This window comes from Mesoplodon bidens (assembly GCF_964165515.1).
Source record: "Mesoplodon bidens genome assembly, chromosome: 2".
Lineage (NCBI taxonomy): Eukaryota > Metazoa > Chordata > Mammalia > Artiodactyla > Ziphiidae > Mesoplodon > Mesoplodon bidens.
Window position 1 is genome coordinate 138,633,392 of NC_138177.1, and position 21,389 is coordinate 138,654,780.

The window sequence follows — 21,389 nt, forward strand, 5'->3', positions numbered from 1 at the left end:
ACCTGTGCTATCTGCTATCTAAAGTGCAGCACAAGAGAAAAATGTAGCTTTAGGATGCTGTTTAAATGTATAATAGGTTGACTAAAGGCTATGCAAGGAAATTAAGTCCTAATCCTTGAACGTTGTAAATGTTATCTTATTTGGAAAAAGGATCTTTGCAGACATCATTAATTTGGAGAAATTACTCTGCATTATCCAGGAGGACCCTAAATGCCATCACAGTTTCCTTATAAGAGGAAAGCAGAGGGAGATTTCACATGGACACATAAAGGAGACACACAGAAGGGAAGGGGTGATGCAGACAGGAGCAGAGATTGGAGCAAGGCAGCCACCAAAAGCTGGAAGGAGCAAAGAACGGCTTCTCCCCTAGAACTTCCAGAGAGAGCCTGGCCATGCTGACACCTTGATCGCAGACTTCTGGTCTCCAGAACTCTGAGAGAATACATTTCTGTTGTTCTGAGCCAACCAGTTTTTGGCATTTGTTACAGCAGGCTCAGAAAACTAATCCAGGATGTCAAAGCAGAATGAGAACTGGGGGCCAGATATTTTTAAACTGGGACATCGAGGATTCTTTGGCATATCCTAGAGATGGGAGAGGCAAAATCATAAATTTTAGCTTTCAAAGTTGAATAAACTAGCTCCAAATGGTGTTTCTGCCAGTGTCATCAAAACTTCACAGGGCACTTTTTTTTTTTTTTTTTTTTTTGCGGTATGCGGGCCTCTCACTGTTGTGGCCTCTCCCGTTGCGGAGCACAGGCTCTGGACATGCAGGCTCAGCGGCCATGGCTCACGGGCCCAGCCGCCCCATGGCATGTGGGATCTTCCTGGACCGGGGCACGAACCCGCGTCCCCTGCATTGGCAGGCGGACTCTCAACCACTGTGCCACCAGGGAAGCCTCACCGGGCACTTTTGCATCTAACTGAGGAGGGGATCTGGAGGCAGGAGGACTATCAGTAGGCTCTGCAAGAGTATCACTCAGGTGAGAGAAGAGCAGGGCTTGATTCAAGGCAATGGGAGTGGGGTTGGGGAGGAGGGCACAGATAGGAAGTATAGAAACAGCTCACATTTATTGAACACTTACTTTGTGCCAGATGCCATGAAAAGCACTTTGCATGCATTCCTCATTTAACGCTCTCAATAACTCTATGGTGTAAGTATTGTTTCTACTTCCATTTATAGATTAAGAATCAGAGGCACAGAGAAGGTAAAAATTACATCCAAAGTAACACAGAAAATAAGGTGCAAGCCAGAATCTAAGCTGCAGAATCGAAGCTAAAAAACAGGCTTGACAGCAATAGGCTAATAGACAAGTTTCGGCGGTGGTGTACCACATCTGGGCTGCACCCACCCTGGGTGCATCCAGTGAAGGCATGTGTCATCTGCAGAGATTTAAAAATACTAAGAAAACAGAATAGAAGTTAGTCTTCTTTCTGTTGTCACCATGAGCCAGTGATTCTGAACAAAGACAGAATTGTAATACTCCTCCCTGACAGAGCCCAGTGCTCTCAACATCCCCCTTATGCCACTGAGTTTAGCGATCATCTTGGACCCATTAAAACCACTTAGATGGGCAAGACAGATACACATCTGTTCATTGGGCATGTCAGCCTTTTCAGTGCATGAAAGTGAAATCCTCAGGAACACCCTGTGTGACATGCTTTGGTTTATCTCAGTTCCTCATAGGTCATGGACAGCTTGGCATTTTGTTCCTAAGCCATTGGTCCCTCCAGATGACCCTCATTAGAAGGTAATACATAGGCCAGGACCCAGAGAGGCCAGTGGGGATCAGTGTGCCCATGTCCGGAGTGCCACTTTTCTGCATCTAAGCCATAACATACACATCTTTTGCAGCCTCATCCAAATGCCTTACAAACAAAATCAGAAGAGGCAGAAATAAGTTCCACCAGCCACGTGCGTATGGCTTCTGAATACCCTTTTCTCCCCAGACCTCTAGATTTATAGACGTGACTGCTTATCTCCATTTGAATGCCTAGTACACAATTTAAATGTTAAATGCTCCAAAATTGGTCATATATGTCTCACCTTTTTCTCCTGGCATGGAAAGCAATCTGTCCACTCTCCCCAGTTGCCCAGCTGGCAGGAAACAGCTGTGGGAGTAGAATTCTGAGCAGCCCGACTGACTCTCCTAAAGAGAGAAGAGACCCCTTGCTTCAATATTTAAATTTTTTATCATGATCATTTTAATTTTTGTAATTATAAATTCAAAAAGGTCTTTTAACATGACAGTAGCTTAATAATATGAAAACAGGTGCTGAATTTTTCTCCAGCTTTATTGAGGCATAATTGACAACAATCGTATGGTGTATTTAGGATGACCAACGTGATGGTTTGACATACATATACATTGTGACATGATTATCACGACCAAGGGAAACACATCCATCACCTCCCATAGTTGCCTTTTCTTTTTCTTTTTTTTTTTTTTGGTGTGTGGTAAAAACACTTCAGATCTACTCTCCTAGCAAATTCCAAGTGTACAATACACTATTACTAACTATAGTCACTATGCTGTGCATTAGAACCCCAGAACTTTTTCAGCTTATGACAGAAAGTTTATATCCTATGACCAGCCTCTGCCCATGTTCCCGACCCCACAAGCCCCTTGTAACCACTATTCTACTATCTGGCTTTATGAGTTAGACTTTTTTAAAATTCCACATATAAGTGAGATCATGCAGTATTGTCTTTTTCTGTCTGGCTTATTTCACTTAGCATAATGTCCTCCAGGTTCGTTAATGTTGTCACAGATGGAAGGATTTTCTTCTTTTTTATGGCTGAAAAGATGCTTAATTTTTTATTTTATAAAGGTTACCCCTTGATTTGGGCATCTGGGTACCTGTAGGTGTAGAACATGAAGCAATCTCACAATATATATTCCCTTAGCCTTAAAGTTATCTGGAAGTGGGAGTGGGGATGGAGCAGGGAAAGGAGAGGAATGTCCATAAATGCAATTATTCTTACTTGGAACTCTGGGCTGTAAGGGTACTTCTAATACTAGAATGATTCTATCTTCCTTCTTAAGAATTGCATGTGCTGTTTTTAAAACAAAAGTTATATGGCCTAATGCCCTTTTCTTCCCCAATATTTTATTGTGGTAAAATACATGTAACATAAAATTTACATTTTACCATAACCATTTTGAAGCTTACAGTTCAGGGGCATTAAGTACATTCATATTGTTGTGCAAGCATCACCAGTTTCCATCTCCAGAACTCTTTTCCTTTCCCTGCATCAATTTTGAGATGTAAAATTTAAGCAACAACAACAAAAGAGTTGTGCACGTTTTCCCTCCAATCATTTCCAGTTTTAAGAAATGAAGAATAAAAATTTATTGTGCCTCTACTGTATGCAGGGATGATGCTGTAGTACTTCAGAATTCATGCTAATTATGCTGTGAACTGCTTCATGCGATGAATGATGCCCCCTATGCTGAAACCCCAAACAAGAAGCTCTAGGATCATCAGGAAAGTGATGTTCACCTTTATCACTGGTTCTCAGACTTTGGTCCCAGGAACATTTTATACTCTAACATACTATTGAGGACTCTGAAGAGTTTTTGTTTAATGGGACTGGGTCGATCGACGGTCACAGAATCCAAACATCAAAACTGAGAAATTTCGAAATATTTATTTATCCATTTAAAATTATAACAAAACCGTTACATGTTACCATATATGTTTATTTAACAACCCATTTCCGGGCTTCCCTGGTGGCGCAGTGGTTGAGAGTCTGCCTGCCGATGCGGGGGACGTGGGTTCGTGCCCCAGTCCGGGAGAATCCCCCATGCCGCGGAGCGGCTGGGCCCATGGGCCATGGCCGCTGAGCCTGCACATCCGGACCTGTGCTCCGCAACGGGAGAGGCCACGACAGTGAGAGGCCCGCGTACCGCAAAAAATAAATAAGTATATAAATAAATAAATAAAAATCCATTTGCAAGAAACATAATTATTGAAAAGAGTGTTACTGTTTTATGTTTTTGCAAATCTCTTTTGATGTCTGGTTTAGTAGAAAGCAGCTAGATTCTCATTTCTGCTTCTTCATTCAATATGTTGCTTTATGTTGCTTTGGTTGAAATCTATGAAGAAACTCCAGCCTCATACAGTTATGTAGTTGAAAAAAATTATGTAGTTGAGGAGTGTTTTAATAGTATTCTCAGGTAATTGTGGATGTTCTTTGATGCTACACCAAATCTTGAAAAGCAGTCATTTCTTAAATGTTAATTGCACTTGGAACCTGAAAGCCTATCAATGAATTTTTGGTACTCTGTTACATTAAAACCCATTGATCTATGTATCCTTTAAATGTATCTGGTACCCACACATGATTTTTATAACATCAGACATTGGAAATTTAAAAAACAGTGGTTCTCTGAGTGTACATATCTTTAAAATAGTCACACATTTCACTATAACATATTAATAAGTCAAATTTATAAATATTAACAGTGATCTCAAGTTCATGGTAGTGAATACGTTTTCCAAAATTTTAATTTTCGTTTGAAAGCCCAAATTTTCTCATTGGTAACAAATAATGCCATTTGTTTTCCTGGAAGTAATAGGCCCTCTGCTCATTTTTGAGACAATGTCTGCCAAGTATCTTAGCCTGAATAACCATAGTTTGTTTGGCAGTTATTCTGTCAAGTAAAAACAGTGTTCCAGGAAAAAGGCATCAACACTAACTTACAACTCAAACAATTGTTTTTTCTCAAGAAAAAACATGTACTGTACCCTCATACTTAGGTACAGTAGAAGTTCTTTATGCATTTTTTCCATTTTGCCACAAATACTTAAGTAACATGTATTCAAAGATTGGGTTTTAATAAAATTAACAATTTAAACTATTTTCAGGACTTTTCTAAGTGAAACAATTTCTTTCCTGTGAGTTTGGTGTCAATGCCTTGATTTGTATCAAGGCCACAGTAGTTTTAGCCACCATTACTTTTTTTTCTTTTTAATTCTTGAATTTTATTTTATTTATTTTTTTATACAGCAGCTTCTTATTAGTCATCTATTTTATACACATCAGTGTATACATGTCAATCCCAATCTCCCAATTCATCACACCTCCACCCCCTGCCCCCACTGCTTTCCCCCCTCGGTGTCCATACGTTTGTTCTCTACATCTGTGTCTCTATTTCTGCTCTGAAAACCGGTTCATCTGCGCCATTTTCTAGGTTCCACATATATGCATTAATATATGATATTTGTTTTTCTCTTTCTGACTTACTTCACTCTGTATGACAGTTTCTAGATCCATCCACGTCTCAACAAATGACTCAATTTCGTTCCTTTTTATGGCTGAGTAATATTCCATTGTATATATGTACCACAACTTCTTTATCCATTCGTCTGTTGATGGGCATTTAGGTTGCTTCCATGACGTTCCTATTGTAAATAGTGCTGCAGTGAACGTTGGGGTGCATGTTTCTTTTTGAATTATGGTTTTCTCTGAGTATATGTCCAGTGGTGGGATTGCTGGATCATATGGTAATTCTACTTTTAGTTTTTAAAGGAACCTCCATACTGTTCTCCATAGTGGCTGTATCAATTTACATTCCCACCAACAGTGCAAGAGGGTTTCCTTTTCTCCACACCCTCTCCAGCATTTGTTGTTTGTAGATTTTCTGATGATGCCCATTTTAACTGGTGTGAGGTGATACCTCATTGTAGTTTTGATTTGCATTTCTCTACCAATTAGTGATGTTGAGAAGCTTTTCATGTGCCTCTTGGCCATCTGTATGTCTTCTTTGGAGAAATATCTATTTAGGTCTTCTGCCCATTTTTGAATTAGGTTGTTTGTTTTTTTAATAGTGAGCTGCATGAGCTGTTTATATATTTTGGAGATTAATCCTTTGTCCGTTGATTCATTTGCAAATATTTTCTCCCATTCTGAGGGTTGTCTTTTTGTCTTGTTTATGGCTTCCTTTGCTGTGCAAAAGCTTTGAAGTTTCATTAGGTCCCATTTGTTTATTTTTGTTTTTATTTCCATTAGGAGGTGGATCAAAAAACATCTTGCTGTGATTTATGTCAAAGAGTCTTCTTCCTATGTTTTCCTCTAAGAGTTTTATAGTGTCCGGTCTTACATTTAGGTCTCTAATCCATTTTGAGTTTATTTTTTTGTATGGTGTTAGAGAGCGTTCTAATTTCATTCTTTTACATGTAGCTGTCCAGTTTTCCCAGAACCACTTATTGAAGAGACTGTCTTTTCTCCATTGTATATCCTTGCCTCCTTTGTCATAGATTAGTTGACCATAGGTGCGTGGGTTTATCTCTGGGCTTTCTATCTTGTTCCATTGATCTATGTTTCTGTTTTTGTGCCAGTACCATATTGTCTTGATTACTGTAGCTTTGTAGTATAGTCTGAAGTCAGGGAGTCTGATTCCTCCAGCCCCGTTTTTTTCCCTCAAGACTGCTTTAGCTATTCGGGGTCTTTTGTGTCTCCATACAAATTTTAAGATTTTTTGTTCTAGTTCCATAAAAAATGCCATTGGTGATTTCATAGGGATTGCACTGAATCTGGAGATTGCTTTGGGTAGTATAGTCATTTTCACAATATTGATCCTTCCAATCCAAGAACATGGTATCTCTCTCCATCTGTTGGTATCATCTTTAATTTCTTTCATCAGTGTCTTATAGTTTTCTGCATACGGGTCTTTTGTCTCCCTAGGTACGTTTATTCCTAGGTATTTTATTCTTTTTGTTGCAGTAGTAAATGGGAGTGTTTCCTTAATTTCTCTTTCAGATTTTTCATCATTAGTGTATAGGAATGCAAGAGATTTCTGTGCCTTAATTTTGTTTCTTGCAACTTTACCAGATTCATTGATTAGCTCTAGTAGTTTTCTGGTGGCGTCTTTAGGATTCTCTATGTATAGTATCATATCATCTGCAAACAGTGACAGTTTTACTTCTTCTTTTCCAATTTGTATTCCTTTTATTTCTTTTTCTTCTTTGCCAAGGCTAGGACTTCCAAAACTATGTTTAATAGTAGTGGTGAGAGTGGACATCCTTGTCTTGTTCCTGATCTTAGAGGAAATGCTTTCAGTTTTTCACCATTGAGAATGATGTTTGCTCTGGGTTTGTCATATATGGCCTTTATTATGTTGAGGTAGGTTCCCTCTATGCCCACTTTCTGGAGAGTTTTTATCGTAAATAGGTGTTGAATTTTGTCAAAAGCTTTTTCTGCATCTACTGAGATGATCATATGGTTTTTATTCTTCAATTTGTTAATATGGTGTATCACATTGATTGATTTGCATATATTGAAGAATCCTTGCATCCCTTGGATAAATCCCACTTGATCATGGTGTATGACCCTTTTAATGTGTTGTTGGATTCCGTTTGCTAGTATTTGGTTGAGGATTTTTACATCTATATTCATCAGTGATATTGGTCTGTAATTTTGTTTTTTTGTAGTACCTTTGTCTGCTTTTGGTATCAGGGTGATGGTGGCCTCATAGAATGAGTTTGGGAGTGTTCCTTCCTCTGCAGTTTTTTGGAAGAGTTTGAGAAGGATGGGTGTTAGCTCTTCTCTAAATGTTTGATAGAATTCACCTGTGAAGCCGTCTGGTCCTGGACTTTTGTTGTTGGAAGATTTTCAATCACAGTTTCAATTTCAGTGCTTGTGATTGGTCTGTTCATATTTTCTATTTCTTCCTGGTTCAGTATTGGAAGGTTATACCTTTCTAAGAATTTGTCCATTTCTTCCAGGTTGTCCATTTTATTGGCATAGAGTTGCTTGTAGTAGTCTCTTAGGATGCTTTGTATTTTTGCAGTGTCTGTTGTAACTTCTCCTTTTTCATTTCTAATTTTATTGATTTGACTCCTCTCCCTCTTTTTCTTGATGAGTCTGGCTAATGGTTTATCAATTTTGTTTATCTCCTCAAAGAACCAACTTTTAGTTTTATTGATCTTTGCTATTGTTTTCTTTGTTTCTATTTCATTTATTTCTGCTCTGATCTTTATGATTTCTTTCCTTCTGCTAACTTTGGGTTTTGTTTGTTCTTCTTTTTCTAGTTCCTTTAGGTGTAAAGTTAGATTGTTTATTTGAGATTTTTCTTGTTTTTTGAGGTAGGCGTGTATAGCTATAAACTTCCCTCTTAGAACTGCTTTTGCTGCATCCCATGGGTTTTGGAGCTTCGTGTTCTCATTGTCATTTGTCTCTAGGTATTTTTTGATTTCCTCCTTGATTTCTTCAGTGATCTCTTGGTTATTTAGTAATATATTGTTTAGCCTCCATGTGTTTGTGGTTTTTACATTTTTTTGCCTGTAATTCTTTTCTAATCTCATAGCATTGTGGTCAGAAAAGATGCTTGATATGATTTCAGTTTTCTTAAATTTACTGAGGCTTGATTTGTGACCCAAGATGTGATCTCTCCTGGAGAATATTCCATGCGCACTTGAGAAGAAAGTGTAATCTGCTATTTTTGGATGGAATGTCCTATAAATATCAATTAAATCTATCTGGTCTATTGTGTCATGTAAAGCTTCTGTTTCCTTATTTATTTTCATTTTGGATGATCTGTCCATTGCTGTAAGTGAGGTGTTAAAGTCTCTGACTATTATTGTGTTACTGTTGATTTCCTCTTTTATAGCTGTTAGCAGTTGCCTTATGTATTGAGGTGCTCCTGTGTTGGGTGCATATATATTTATAATTGTTATATCTTTTCTTGGATTGATCCCTTGATCATTATGTAGTGTCCTTCCTTGTCTCTTGTAACATTCTTTATTTTAAAGTCTATTTTATCTGATATGAGTATTGCTACTCCAGCTTTCTTTTGATTTCCTTTTGCAAGGAATATCTTTTTCCATCCCCTCACTTTCAGTCTGTATGTGTCCCTAGGTCTGGAGTGGGTCTCTTGTAGACAGCATATATATGGGTCTTGTTTTTGTATCCATTCAGCAAGCCTGTGTCTTTTAGTTGGAGCATTTAATCCATTCACGTTGAAGGTAATTATCGATATGTTTGTTCCTATGACCATTTTCTTAATTGTTTTGGGTTTTTTTTTTTTTTGTAGGTCCTTTTCTTCTCTTGTGTTTCCCACTTAGAGAAGTTCCTTTAGTATTTGTTGTAGAGCTGGTTTGGTGGTGCTGAATTCTCTTAGCTTTTGCTTATCTGTAAAGCTTTTGATTTCTCCATCAAATCTGAATGAGATCCTTGCTGGGTAGAGTAATCTTGGTTGTAGGTTCTTCCTTTTCATCACTTTAAGTATATCATGCCACTCCCTTCTGGCTTGTAGAGTTTCTGCTGAGAAATTGGCTGTTAACCTTATGGGATCTCCCTTGTATGTTATTTGTCATTTTTCCCTTGCTGCTTTCAATAATTTTTCTTTGTCTTTAATTTTTGCCAATTTGATTACTGTGTGTCTTGGCCTGTTTCTCCTTGGGTTTATCCTGTATGGGACTCACTGCACTTCCTGGACTTGAATGGCTATTTCCTTTCCCATGTTAGGGAAGTTTTCAACTATAATCTCTTCACATATTTCTCGGGTCCATTCTCTCTCTCTTCTTCTTCTGGGACCCCTATAATGCGTATGTTGTTGTGTTTAATGTTGTCCCAGAGGTCTCTTAGGCTGTCTTCATTTCTTTTCATCCTTTTTTCTTTATTCTGTTCTGCAGCAGTGAATTCCACCATTCTGTCTTCCAGGTCACTTATCTGTTCTTCTGCCTCAGTTATTCTGCTATTGTTTCCTTCTAGTGTAGTTTTCATTCCAGTTATTGTATTGTTCATCTCTGTTTGTTTGTTCTTTAATTCTTCTAGGTCTTTGTTAAACATTTCTTGCATCTTCTCGATCTTTGCCTCCATTCTTTTTCCGAGATCCTGGATCATCTTCACTATCATTATTCTGAATTCTTTTTCTGGAAGGTTGCCTATCTCCACTTCATTTAGTTATTTTTCTGGGCTTTAATCTTGTTCCTTCATCTGGTACATAGCCTTCTGCCTTTTCATCTTGTCTATCTTTCTGTGAATGTGGTTTTTGTTCCACAGACTGCAGGGTTGTAGTTCTTCTTGCTTCTGCTGTCTGCCCTCTGGTGGATGAGGCTAGCTAAGAGGCTTGTGCAAGTTTCCAGATGGGAGGGACTGGTCCACCATTACTTTTACACTGTCAGTGCAAACATAAACACAGTGAAAAGAGTGAATAATGTCTTAGTATTATTGTAAAATTGTTTTGAACACCCAGGCATCACCCTGAAAAGATCTTGGAGACTCCCTGGGGCCTGTAGACCACACTTTGAGAAAATCTGATCTATAAAATGATGCTAGTATAGAGTGCCAGCCCTATTATCCATTCAAAAAAACTTCAGTGCTCAGCTCACCATCTTCCTCTCTACTCCAGTTCCTCTCATCATCCTGGAAGACCTCAGCATCCCTATAAATGAACCATCAAATGCTCTGTACTCTCAGTTGCTCCTTTTCTTCCTCTCCAATGACCATTTTCTTCACTCTATTATCTTCCATGTTTTCATCCTGGACTTTCTTACTCTCTGAAACAGCTTCTCCTCCAAATCGCTAATTTATGAGTCACCTGTAAATAGTTATTTGGGGCTCCACAGCCTCGTCTCCTTCTATATCTGTATGCTCAAGGATTCCCGTGCATTTTTCTTGGACCTCATTGTGGCCTCCATTGACACCCAAGCTTTCTCTCTATCAATAAGACCTCTCCTATCTTCATTTTCCTTTATAATCAGTTTTGATTTCGTGATCCATCATTTTTAAATTTTAATTATGTCCTGAATTCCTGGACCCCACTGTTCCCTTGATCACACCTACCTGTAAAACCCAATCGTGAAAGAATCCAACTGTCTTTCTCCTGGGTGACTCCTAGGTATCTTTCAGTCTCATCATAAACATTGGTTCTTTAGGAAAACATTTCTCAACACCCAGACTGATAGATATCTCCCTTCATATGATTTGTCAATCTCTGCACATCTTCTTCTCATCACTTAATTATCATACTTATAATGTTTGTATAATTTCTGCCTTCTCCACCAGATCATAATCTCTATGATGGCAGGTACTTGTACTGTTCATATGTTTGCTACTGAACTCCTGGCACTTATCACGGTGCCAGGCCCAAGGAAGGTGCTCAGTAAATATTTAGGAGAGGAAAGAAAATAAGGGAGAAAAGGAGGGAGAAAGTGAGGGAGGGAGAAGGGGGAAGGAAGGAAGGGAGGAAGGAAGGAATGAAGGAAGAAAGGAAGGATAAAAAGGGGATAGAATGAATGAAGCCAATGTATGGGAAATAGAATGACATTGTTTAGAAATTTATTTGAACCTAATTTCCAGTTAGAATCTAATTAAATGATTCTGGTGTCTAGACATTCAGATGGCTCAAGGTTTGGTCCATATGTCATTTTTCTGATAGATTGTCCTAATAATAAAAGTGTGAAGCATAGAAACACGGAGAAAAACAAGAGTTCTGATCACTAAAACGAGGGAGAGAAGTTACAGGGAGGAGGTTTGGGAGCAGAAAATGACTCCAGTATTAGTTCTGCATCTCACTGTAGAATTGTCAAGATAATGTCATTGTAAGCCCACAGAGACTGCATTATGATGTCAAAATGGAAGGAAACAGTGTTAATAGATGGAAGCAAAAGCTTAGAGCAGTGCTGTGTTGCTGTAGTTTTAAAAGCTTTGTGACGTGATGTCTAGACAGAGGAACACACAGTCATGCTATCACTGAAGCAAGGCTACAGAAGGTACACAAGGGCCATTCATTAAGTCATTACAGGGCTCCAACCTTTTAGCCAATATCATTATGATGGGCATCTTCTCTTATCGTTCCAATGAATTTTTTAAGGTCGTTTATTTTTTGTTGATTATAAAAGTCATATGTTCTCCTAAAGAGAACATAGAAAAGACTATAAAAGAAAAAAATTGCCCCAAATTCCACCACCATTAATACTTTGTTATATTTCCTTTCATTCTTAATTTTTATAACATAGTTGAGGTCATACTATTACATTTTTATATCTTTATTTTTCCATTTAATATTATCAGAGAAATGTAAACTTTTTATAATGACTTCACATTGTTCCATTCCACTAACATTAAACAATTAGAGTACTGAGCACCCAGTTTTTCTGTATTCTAAGTTACTTACTGAAGATACTTCCTGTAGAATAGGATGGCTGGGTTGAAGGATACAAATGGTTTCAAAGCTTATGACACATACGGCCAAATGGCTTTCCAAAGAACCGTATCAATTTTTCAATTACTTCAGGAACATTTAATAAATCTGTGGCCTAGTAAATCTTGGCAAATAGTTTGAAAGCATCTTCCAGCTACTGAAAATTTACTCAAGCAGGAAGAGATTTAATGTAGAGCAGTAAGATTCAGGAGTCTTTGATTCTAGTCTTTAGTTGGCATCTACCTTGCTGTGCCACTATGGGCAAGTTTCTTTAACTGTCTGGCTATTAAGTTTTTCATCTGTAGAATCACCACACGGGAATATAGTGCTATGTGCAGGGTTCCCAAAGTATGCTCTGTGGAGTACTAGTTCCTGAGATATGCACCAGAGGTGAGGAGGAAAAGAAGTAAAGTTACCTGGTCAAATACATTTGTATAAATTGTATACAACATACTGCTCTTGAAGATTTAAAATGCCCAACAACACATTAAGGCTCTGAAAAGTTCTGCATTTTAATTTACTTAACAGAACATTTACCCAATTTTTGACTATAGGTCATTTTTTTCTTTCATGTAATATCTGTAAGACTATTTAACACAGTTGAAGAAGCACTGATGTAACAGAAAGGGCTTTCGAGCCTACCAAACATGCATTTAAATCCAGTTTCTGCTATTTATAGCTAAAAAACAGAGATAATAACTTGTGAGACTGTTTTGAATATGGAGTGAGATTACATATGCAAAGCATGGAAAGCCCCAAGCATCAGCCTGACATACATGTTAGTTTCTTCTCTCTAACCTTCTCAACCCCAGAATGCATCAAACCTCTCCATCTTCATCAAAAACATATTGAATGCCTATGCTGTGGAGGGCTGGAGACTAGTGAGATGCTTTCCATCTGCCTTTTTAGATAGGGTGGCATTTTGGGCAAAAGGCCTAAAATGGCCTAAAACCTAGACTTGAACATGTAATCTGTGAGTCAAATGCTTGACCGCAGAATGTGGCCACCTCAGCAGTTTAGATCACAAAATAATTAATTAGCTACCCATCCCAGGCTAGGTCAGAAGGCCCAACCCTGATTATTTCCAGTGGGTCATCCTAATAAATAGGCTCAGCTTATATTCAAGACTGATTGTCACTAATTCTATAACCTGGAGCCACTCCCATTCAGTTACATGGGAATTACATCATGAAGCATACTTAAAATTTGACTTTGAAAGTGCTGAGTCTCTAGTGACCTCCATGTTGCTAAATCCAGTGGAAAGTTTTCCATCTTGGTCTTAATTGCCCTCTGTTAACCATTGTTCCTTCTTGAAATCTCTCCTCTCTTGGACTTCAGTACCACACTTCCTTGCCCCCTTCCTACCTCTGTGGCCAGTTCTCTTTGATGTGTCTGAAAACTAGAATTCCCCAGGGTGCAGTCTTGCCTTTCTTTTTTTTGCTTCTCTCACTCTTAAGAAGGTGATATCCACTTCCTGGGTTTCACATACCACCTATGCTAATGCCTCCTAGATTTAGATCTTCAACCTGGACCACTGCTCAGAAAATCTGTTTTGTTTATCCGACTGCACCATGTTATATCTCCACTAGGTGCCTGTCAGGCATGGCAAACTTAATGGCTCTGAATCGAAACTCTTAATTTTCTTCTTTTAACTGTTCCTCTCTCAATTTTATCCACATCAGTAAGTGGAACTACCCTAACACACAGCTGCTTAAGCCAGATACCTAACAGTGGTCTCTAATTCCTTCCTTGCCCTCACCCCCATATCCAGTCCTTTGGAAATTTCTGTCAATTTTGCTTTCAAGATATATCTCAAATATCTTCCCTTATGCCTGTCTCAGCTGCCCCTGTCCTAATTTAAGGCACCGTTATCTCTCACCCAGATAATTGCTATGGCCTCCTATGATCCAAGACATTCCACTTCAATTTCCTCCAATCCGTTCTCTGCACAGACACCAGGATGATTTTTTAAAATTAGAAATCAGATAATATCCCTCCTGTATAAGACCCTCCAGTGATTTTTGTTTGTTTGTTTTTTGTTTGTTTGTTTTGCGGTACGTGGGCCTCTCACTGTTGTGGCCTCTCCCGTTGCGGAGCACAGGCTCTGGACGTGCAGGCTCAGCGGCCATGGCTCATGGGCCCAGCCGCTCCGCGGCATGCGGGATCCTCCCGGACCGGGGCACAAACCTGTGTCCCCTGCGTCGGCAGGCGGACTCTCAACCACTGCGCCACCAGGGAAGCCCTGTTTGTTTGTTTTTTATTACACATAGACTACAATCAAAATTCCTCACCATGGTGCCCAAGGTCCTCTGTGATCTGGCCCCTGTCCCCCTTTCTGACATCCTCTCAGGACTCAATCCTCTGGTCTCACGCTGCTCCCATCTTGCAGGTCCTCAAATGTGATGAGCCATTTCCTTCAGGGGGATCTTAGCATGTGCTGACCTCTCCACTCTCCCTACTCTTCACTTGGTTTCTCCTCACCATCCTTCATATCTCAGCTTAAATCCACCTCTGTAGAGAATGCCCCAACCTGCCTATTTTTAGATTGCTCGATAGCCTTTATCAAAGGACGCTGTTTGCTTCCTTCATACTATTTATCACAATTTTTACTGAAATGTTTGGTTTACATGTTTATTGACTGATTCCATCACTACACTGTAAATTCCAGGAGGGTAAGGACATTATCTGTTTTGCTCATCACGTAGCATACCTGGAATATGTATTGAATGAATGAACAAAAGGAATGAATGAATGAATGAACAAATGAAAAAAAAGTGTCTACTGTGTTCCAGGTACACATAGAATTCCACACAGAACTTCTGGTTCTAAGCATGTTCCAGGCTCTCCTGCAATATATGCATAGTGCTCTTTCCTCCACACTGAATAATCACACCTCATCCATCTGGTCAGACCTTCCCAGTTCAGTTAAGTCTCATGTCCTCCAGGTGGTTTGCCTTGACCTATGCTAACATAATCCCACGTATGTAGAGCCTCCTACACTTTATTCCCACCCTTAGACTCCAAGTTCTGCAAGGCAGGGGTCATGACTCTACTGATCACCACGGTCCCCTGAGCACAGTATCTGGCATACAGTGGGAACACAATAAAAACTTTTGTATGAATATATTATCTCATTTGATCTTATGTTATATAATTTAAATTTTACTAGACCCCTGTGGAGTAGGAATTTTTATACCTATTTTATAGATAAGTAAAACAGATTCAGAGGAAGATGAAATAATGTGGTTAAGGTTATATAGATAGTAAGAGGTAAAGCAAGAATTCAAGGGGCTTCCCTGGTGGTGCAGTGGTTGAGAGTCTGCCTGCCGATGCAGGGGACACGGGTTCGTGCCCCAGTCCGGGAGGACCCCACATGCTGCGGAGCGACTGGGCCCTTGAGCCATGGCCGCTGAGCCTGCGTGTCCGGAGCCTGTGCTCCACAACAGGAGAGACCACAACAGTGAGAGGCCCACATATCGCAAAAAAAAAAAAAAAAAAAAAGAATTCAAACCAAGGCTGTTCTGACTCCCAAATCTATGCATTTTAAAAACACATTCCAAGAAATACTATGAAGGATTTCTGACAAAAGGGAAATAGAGTAATAAAAGTAATTTTCTAAAAGCTTACCATGTGCCAGTTTCTATGCTCATTGCTTTATATTAACTCTCTTAACTCCTGACAAGCACTCTATGAAATATGTATTGTCTCTATTTTATAGATGAGAAAGTTAAGCCTTAGAGAGTTTAAGTAACTTACCCAAGTTCCATAGCCACTAAGTGGTGAAGCCAGGATTTAAACCCAGCTTGATCTCACATCAAAGCCCACACCCAATACTGCTTGAAGTATAGCTAAAGATTAGTTACCCCGAAAAAAAAGTGTCCATAGTCATGAGACTCACTTTGAGTCACATCCATTACTCCAATTGTTTATATTAGCTAAAATTTCATGCAGCCTGAATTCATGTTGATCTCCAGTCATCTGGACAGCTATAGAAAATATTCCCACGGCCCTGGCCTGGGTTACTTTGGTGAACACTCTGATGCCCATGAAACAATAAAATAAAAAAGAAGATAGTGATTTAAATTTCATTAGGATCCACTGCCTGTATGACCTATTTAAAGAAGCAAACAGATCCCTGTGGTTATCTTCTACGTTTGAGGTCTTCACTCATATTTCTTTAATCCCCCTAAGGTATTTTGTTCATTCTTCATCAGTGGAAATGTTGGGTTGGAAATGTTATAAAAACCTTTGGGTATCCTAATTCCCAATTAAATATTTGTTTTGCTTTTTTAAAAAACAAATTTACTGGAGTATAGTTAATTTACAATGCTGTGTTAGTTTCAGGTATACAGTAAAGTGAATCAGTTATGCATATACATATATCCACTCTTTTTTAGATTCTTTTCCCATATAGGTCATTACAGAGTATTGCATAGAGTTCCCTGTGCTATACAGTAGGTCATTATTAGTTATCTATTTTATATATAGTAGTGTGTATATGTCAACCCCAATCTCCCAATTTACCCTCCTCCCCCTTACCCACCTGGTAACCATAAGTTTGTTTTCTACATCTGTGACTCTATTTCTGTTTTGTAAATAAGTTCATTTGTACCATTTTTTAGATTCCACATATAAGCGATATCATATGGTATTTGCCTTTGTCTGACTTACTTCACTCAGTATGATAATCTCTAGTTGCATCCATGTTGCTGCAAATAGCAAGATTTCATTCTTTTTTATGGCTGGGTAATATTCCATTGTATATATGTACCATATCTTCTTTAGCCATTTCTTTAGCCATTCCTCTAGCCATTGATGGGCATTTTGGTTGCTTCCATGTCCTGGCTGTTGTAAATAGTGCTTATCAAAATGGGCGCTCAGTTTTGAAAAGATTTTTTTTTTCTGGTGGGTGAGGGTAGCAGTAATGGTGTAATAACACTGATCTGGGGATTAGAAGGCCTGACTGTACAACTAGGAAACTGGGTGACTGACATATCAAATTGCTTTGTTTCCTCTCTGGCTCTCAACCGGAGGGGATAATGATTACAACAGTCTTAGAGGGACATAATGAGGTTTAAATTGGTCAATATTCATAAAATGCCTAGAGGAGTGATCTGGTTGTTATTTAATATTCCCCTTCTCTTTCTGGGACTCAATTTCCTTATCTATAACATGAGTGGATTAAATTAGATGTCAAAGTCCTTCCTAATTCTAAAGACCTATGAAATAAAAGTGATGGAAGTAGCAAACAAGGATTTTGAGTTATTTTAAGTATATTAAAGTAAGGGGAATCATGGACATGATGAGAAGTGAAAGATATAAAAAAGTACCAGATGAAAGTTTTGAAGCTGAAAAATTATAAAAACCAAAATGAAAGATCCATTGGATGGGCTAAAAAACAGATTAAATACTGCAAAAGAAAAGATCAGTAAACTTAAAGATATAGAAACTATCCAAAATGAAACAGAGAAAAAATACTGCCAAAAACAATAAAAAAAGAACAGAGCCTCAGTGACCTGTGAAATAACATCAGGGAGTTGAGCATACCTGCGATCAGAAGCATAGGAGAAAGTATGTGGCAGAAAACATGTTTGAATTAATAGTGGCAAATTTTTTTCCGCAAATTTGATGAGAACTATAAATCCACAGAAGCACATCTAGGCACATCATAATCAAACTGCTGGAAATCAGTGACAAAATATTAAAGGAGTCTATAACAAAGTGGATCTCTCCTCAAAGATTATACAAGCTGAAGATAATGGAATGATATTAATGTCTTCAAAGTGATGTGGGAGGAAAAAAGGAAGCTTTCCACTTAGAATTTTATAGTCATCAAAGATACCCTTCAAAATAAAGGCAAAATACAGAGTTCTTCAGACTAACAAAAATGGATAACTCCCTCACCAAAATTCATTCTGCACTATAAGAAAGGTCAAAAGAAGTTACTCAGGAAGAATAAAAATGGTATCAGAAGTGGTATGATATTATTTGAAGGTAGGCTGTGATAACTTAACGATGAATGTTGCAAAGCTTAGAGTAATAACCAAAAAAAAAAGTAGAATTGCTAACAAATTATTTGGAATTAGAAAAAATACAAAATGCAAAAGATGACCCAAAAAAGGAGAAAAATAGAAACAAAGAACAGATGGGACAAATAGAAAGATGGCAAACCCAAACCCGTGCATATCAGTAACTACATCTTATATAAGTTGTATAAATACTATGATTAAAAGACAGAGATTATTAGACTAGATAATAAAGTAAGACCCATCTATGTGCTATCTATATGAGGCATACTTTAAAATATAAAGAGTCAGATAAGTTAAAATAAAATATTGGGAAAAAAATTCACCACGCAAACCCAGGGATAATGAAAGCCTTTCATAATGATAAAGGGGCAGATCATCTACAAACCTGTATGTAGATAGATAGATAGATAGACAGACAGACAGACATAGATAGACAAGTAGATAAACAGATAATAACAGAGCTTCAAAATACATGAAACAAAAACTGATGGAACTGAAAGGAGAAATAGACAAATCCACAAATATACTTGGGGATGCAACATTCCTCCCTCAGTAATTGATAGACAAGGAGGTGAAAACTTGAGCAGCATTAATAACCAACTTAATGACTTAGAACTATACACGACAGATGAATACACACTTTGAAGTGCCTGTGACATATTCACTAAGATATATCATATTCTTTGTCATAAAACAAATCTCAATAAATTAAAAGGATTGAAAAATTTTTAAACTTTTTAAAGCAACACACATGCTATAATGTATTATTTGTATAAAACACATAAGAGAGAGTCATTGCTTTTTGAGGCTGAATATAACGTCTTTTCATCAACATTGTCTTAAAATATTTTTCTCAAACCACACTTTTCTAAGAATTTATAGTAATGGTATAATAACACACAGGCAATATACTTTATAATAATGGTAAATATGAGCTTATAAAAATGTATACCATTAAAAATATAAATGTATATCATCTGTTTTCAATGTTAGTGTTCATATTTTATTTGAGAAAAATAAATTGTTAGTTATTTTGCCATTGTTAAATTTTTTTAAAGTTTGAAGTGAGACTAATCCAAAAGATCCATACTAATTGGCACATTGCAATTTTTTTCGTTGTTAAATTTTATTTTAGTTTTTTAAATTAATTTTTATTGGAGTATGGTTGCCTTACAATGTTGTTTTAGCTTCCACTGCACAACAAAATGAATCAGACATACACATACAGATATCCCCACCCTTTTGGACTTCCCTCCCATTTAGGTTACCACAGTGCATTAGGTAGAGTTCCCTGTGCTATACAGTATGTTCCCATCAGTTGTCTATTTTATACATTGTATCAATAATGTATAGGCACATTACAAATTTATTCTAGTTTTTATCAACCATCAGAGAGATGAAAAATACCCAAAAAATGACCATGACAATCACACACCACTAATGGCAACAGCTTTCCTTGAAAACTTACTAAGTACCAGGCATTGTTCTAAATACTTTTTATGCATTTAATTCTTCCTCTTACTTGCCTCCCACTTTACAGCCCAGAAAACTTAACTTGCCTAAGATTACACAAATAGTAAATGCCAGTGCCAGAATCTGAACCCAGTAAAGTTATTTCACCACGTAGTTTTGCATTTGCAAAGCCAGGGTCAGGCACACTGGCATTAGACAAAAAGACCTTGTGAATTCCTACTTCAGCACTTTGTAACATATTTAATTGGTTCTCTTTTGCCTTGACTTCAAATTTGCCTCTTCACTGGTCTTTCTTGTTTGATAAGTTCAAACATCAAGACTCTTTGTTCATTTTCAAAAAGGATTACAATGATAAGCTTTTATAATTAAGAGTATCTCAGCAGAGATTTCCTTTACCACAGTTCTCTTGCCTTTATCTTCTAATTATTAGAGATGAATTTTCTGATTTTTCAAAATTGTATTCGCTTTAAATACAAGTTGCAAATTAACTGCTTATAAAAATGCCTTTCCCCTTCTTAACTGTTACTTAAAGGAAATCTCTAGTCTAGCATTTAAAAGCAATAATGATTCAAAATTGAATCATCCAACAAGAATTTGAATAAAATAACTCTACTTAAAATCTTCAATGTTTGGGAGAGAGGGACTTCTTTAAAGCTATCACAAAGGCAAAATAAGAGGCTGTTTAAGCACCACAAAGTACTTGATGTTAAGATTTAAAAAAAAAAAATAACAGTGAAGCCAGTTTGGGATATTCAAGGAAATGGAATGGGTAAAATGCAATGTACATATGAAAATATCACTTCTATTCGTTACTCCATAGCAAAAGGTTAGGTCGTTTCTAGGATGAAATGACTCAGCATCTTTACAGTCTCTTGCCTTTCCCAAGATAATTTTATATACATTATCTAATTTTATCCTTCCCAAAACACTATGAGATGGGTATTCTTACACACAAATGGATAAGCAGAGGTTAATTGTCCAATATAACTCAAGAGAACTATTACTTATTAAGTTGAGTATACTTTATATCCAAGATTTTATTTCATGTTCATTAACTCTTATAGAAGAGACATTATTATTCTCATTTTACAGATCGGGAAGCAAGCACAAAGCGATTAGCTGATTTACTCCAGATCAGCCAGCTCCTAAGTCTTGGAGCTGCGATTTGCACACAGGTCCATCTGACACCAAGTGAATGCTCTTGTCACTGGCCTGGACTCCTTCACTGAATTAGTAATAATGTGGAAAGAGGTCACATTCTATCCTAAAACAGCCTGTTGCAAACATGAGAGTGTCTCAGTTCCCCACCAAGTAACCCCTAACTGCAAATTTTGCAGAAACTTTTGGCCAACTCACCAGTTCACCTTCTCCTGTATGGCTACCCCAGGCTGACAAGTCATCAAAGACAAGAGGAAAAAAGCAACAGCAAACATTTCATCCAGAAGCCACCACCCTATATTACATAGAGAGGAATAAAACTGTTCAGGGAGTTGGAGTAAAAGAAATCTACGGGCTGGGATCTATAAGATCCACCTAATGTTTGAAATGAACAGAACTCACTTGATTCTCATTCAGATGTGGTTAATTACTTACCGGGGTATTGATTAGCCAAACACCCTAAAATCCCAGACACCAAAGGCCACTGTCCTTCAGACCTTTGGAAAAGCAATATCCATATGGTTGAGGAAAGGAGGATATTTAACCAATTTCAGCTAAGCAAAGGGATCTTATTTTCAGA

At 37.7% G+C, this 21,389-nt stretch overlaps 1 protein-coding gene across 1 annotated transcript in view; it reads right to left on the reverse strand.

Annotated features, from left to right (window-relative positions):
• The window catches only part of C8A (complement C8 alpha chain), a 67,411-nt gene extending 46,234 nt beyond the window's left edge, over positions 1–21,177 (reverse strand). The window contains exons 1-2 of the mRNA XM_081225608.1: positions 21,008–21,177; positions 2,045–2,147 (exon numbers count right to left, since the gene is read on the reverse strand). Of these exons, the coding sequence (XP_081081734.1) occupies positions 2,045–2,147; positions 21,008–21,084 (180 nt within the window). The 5' untranslated portion in view covers positions 21,085–21,177. The remainder of the gene's footprint in view (positions 1–2,044; positions 2,148–21,007) is intronic.
• Between the last annotated feature and the right edge of the window lie 212 nt (positions 21,178–21,389).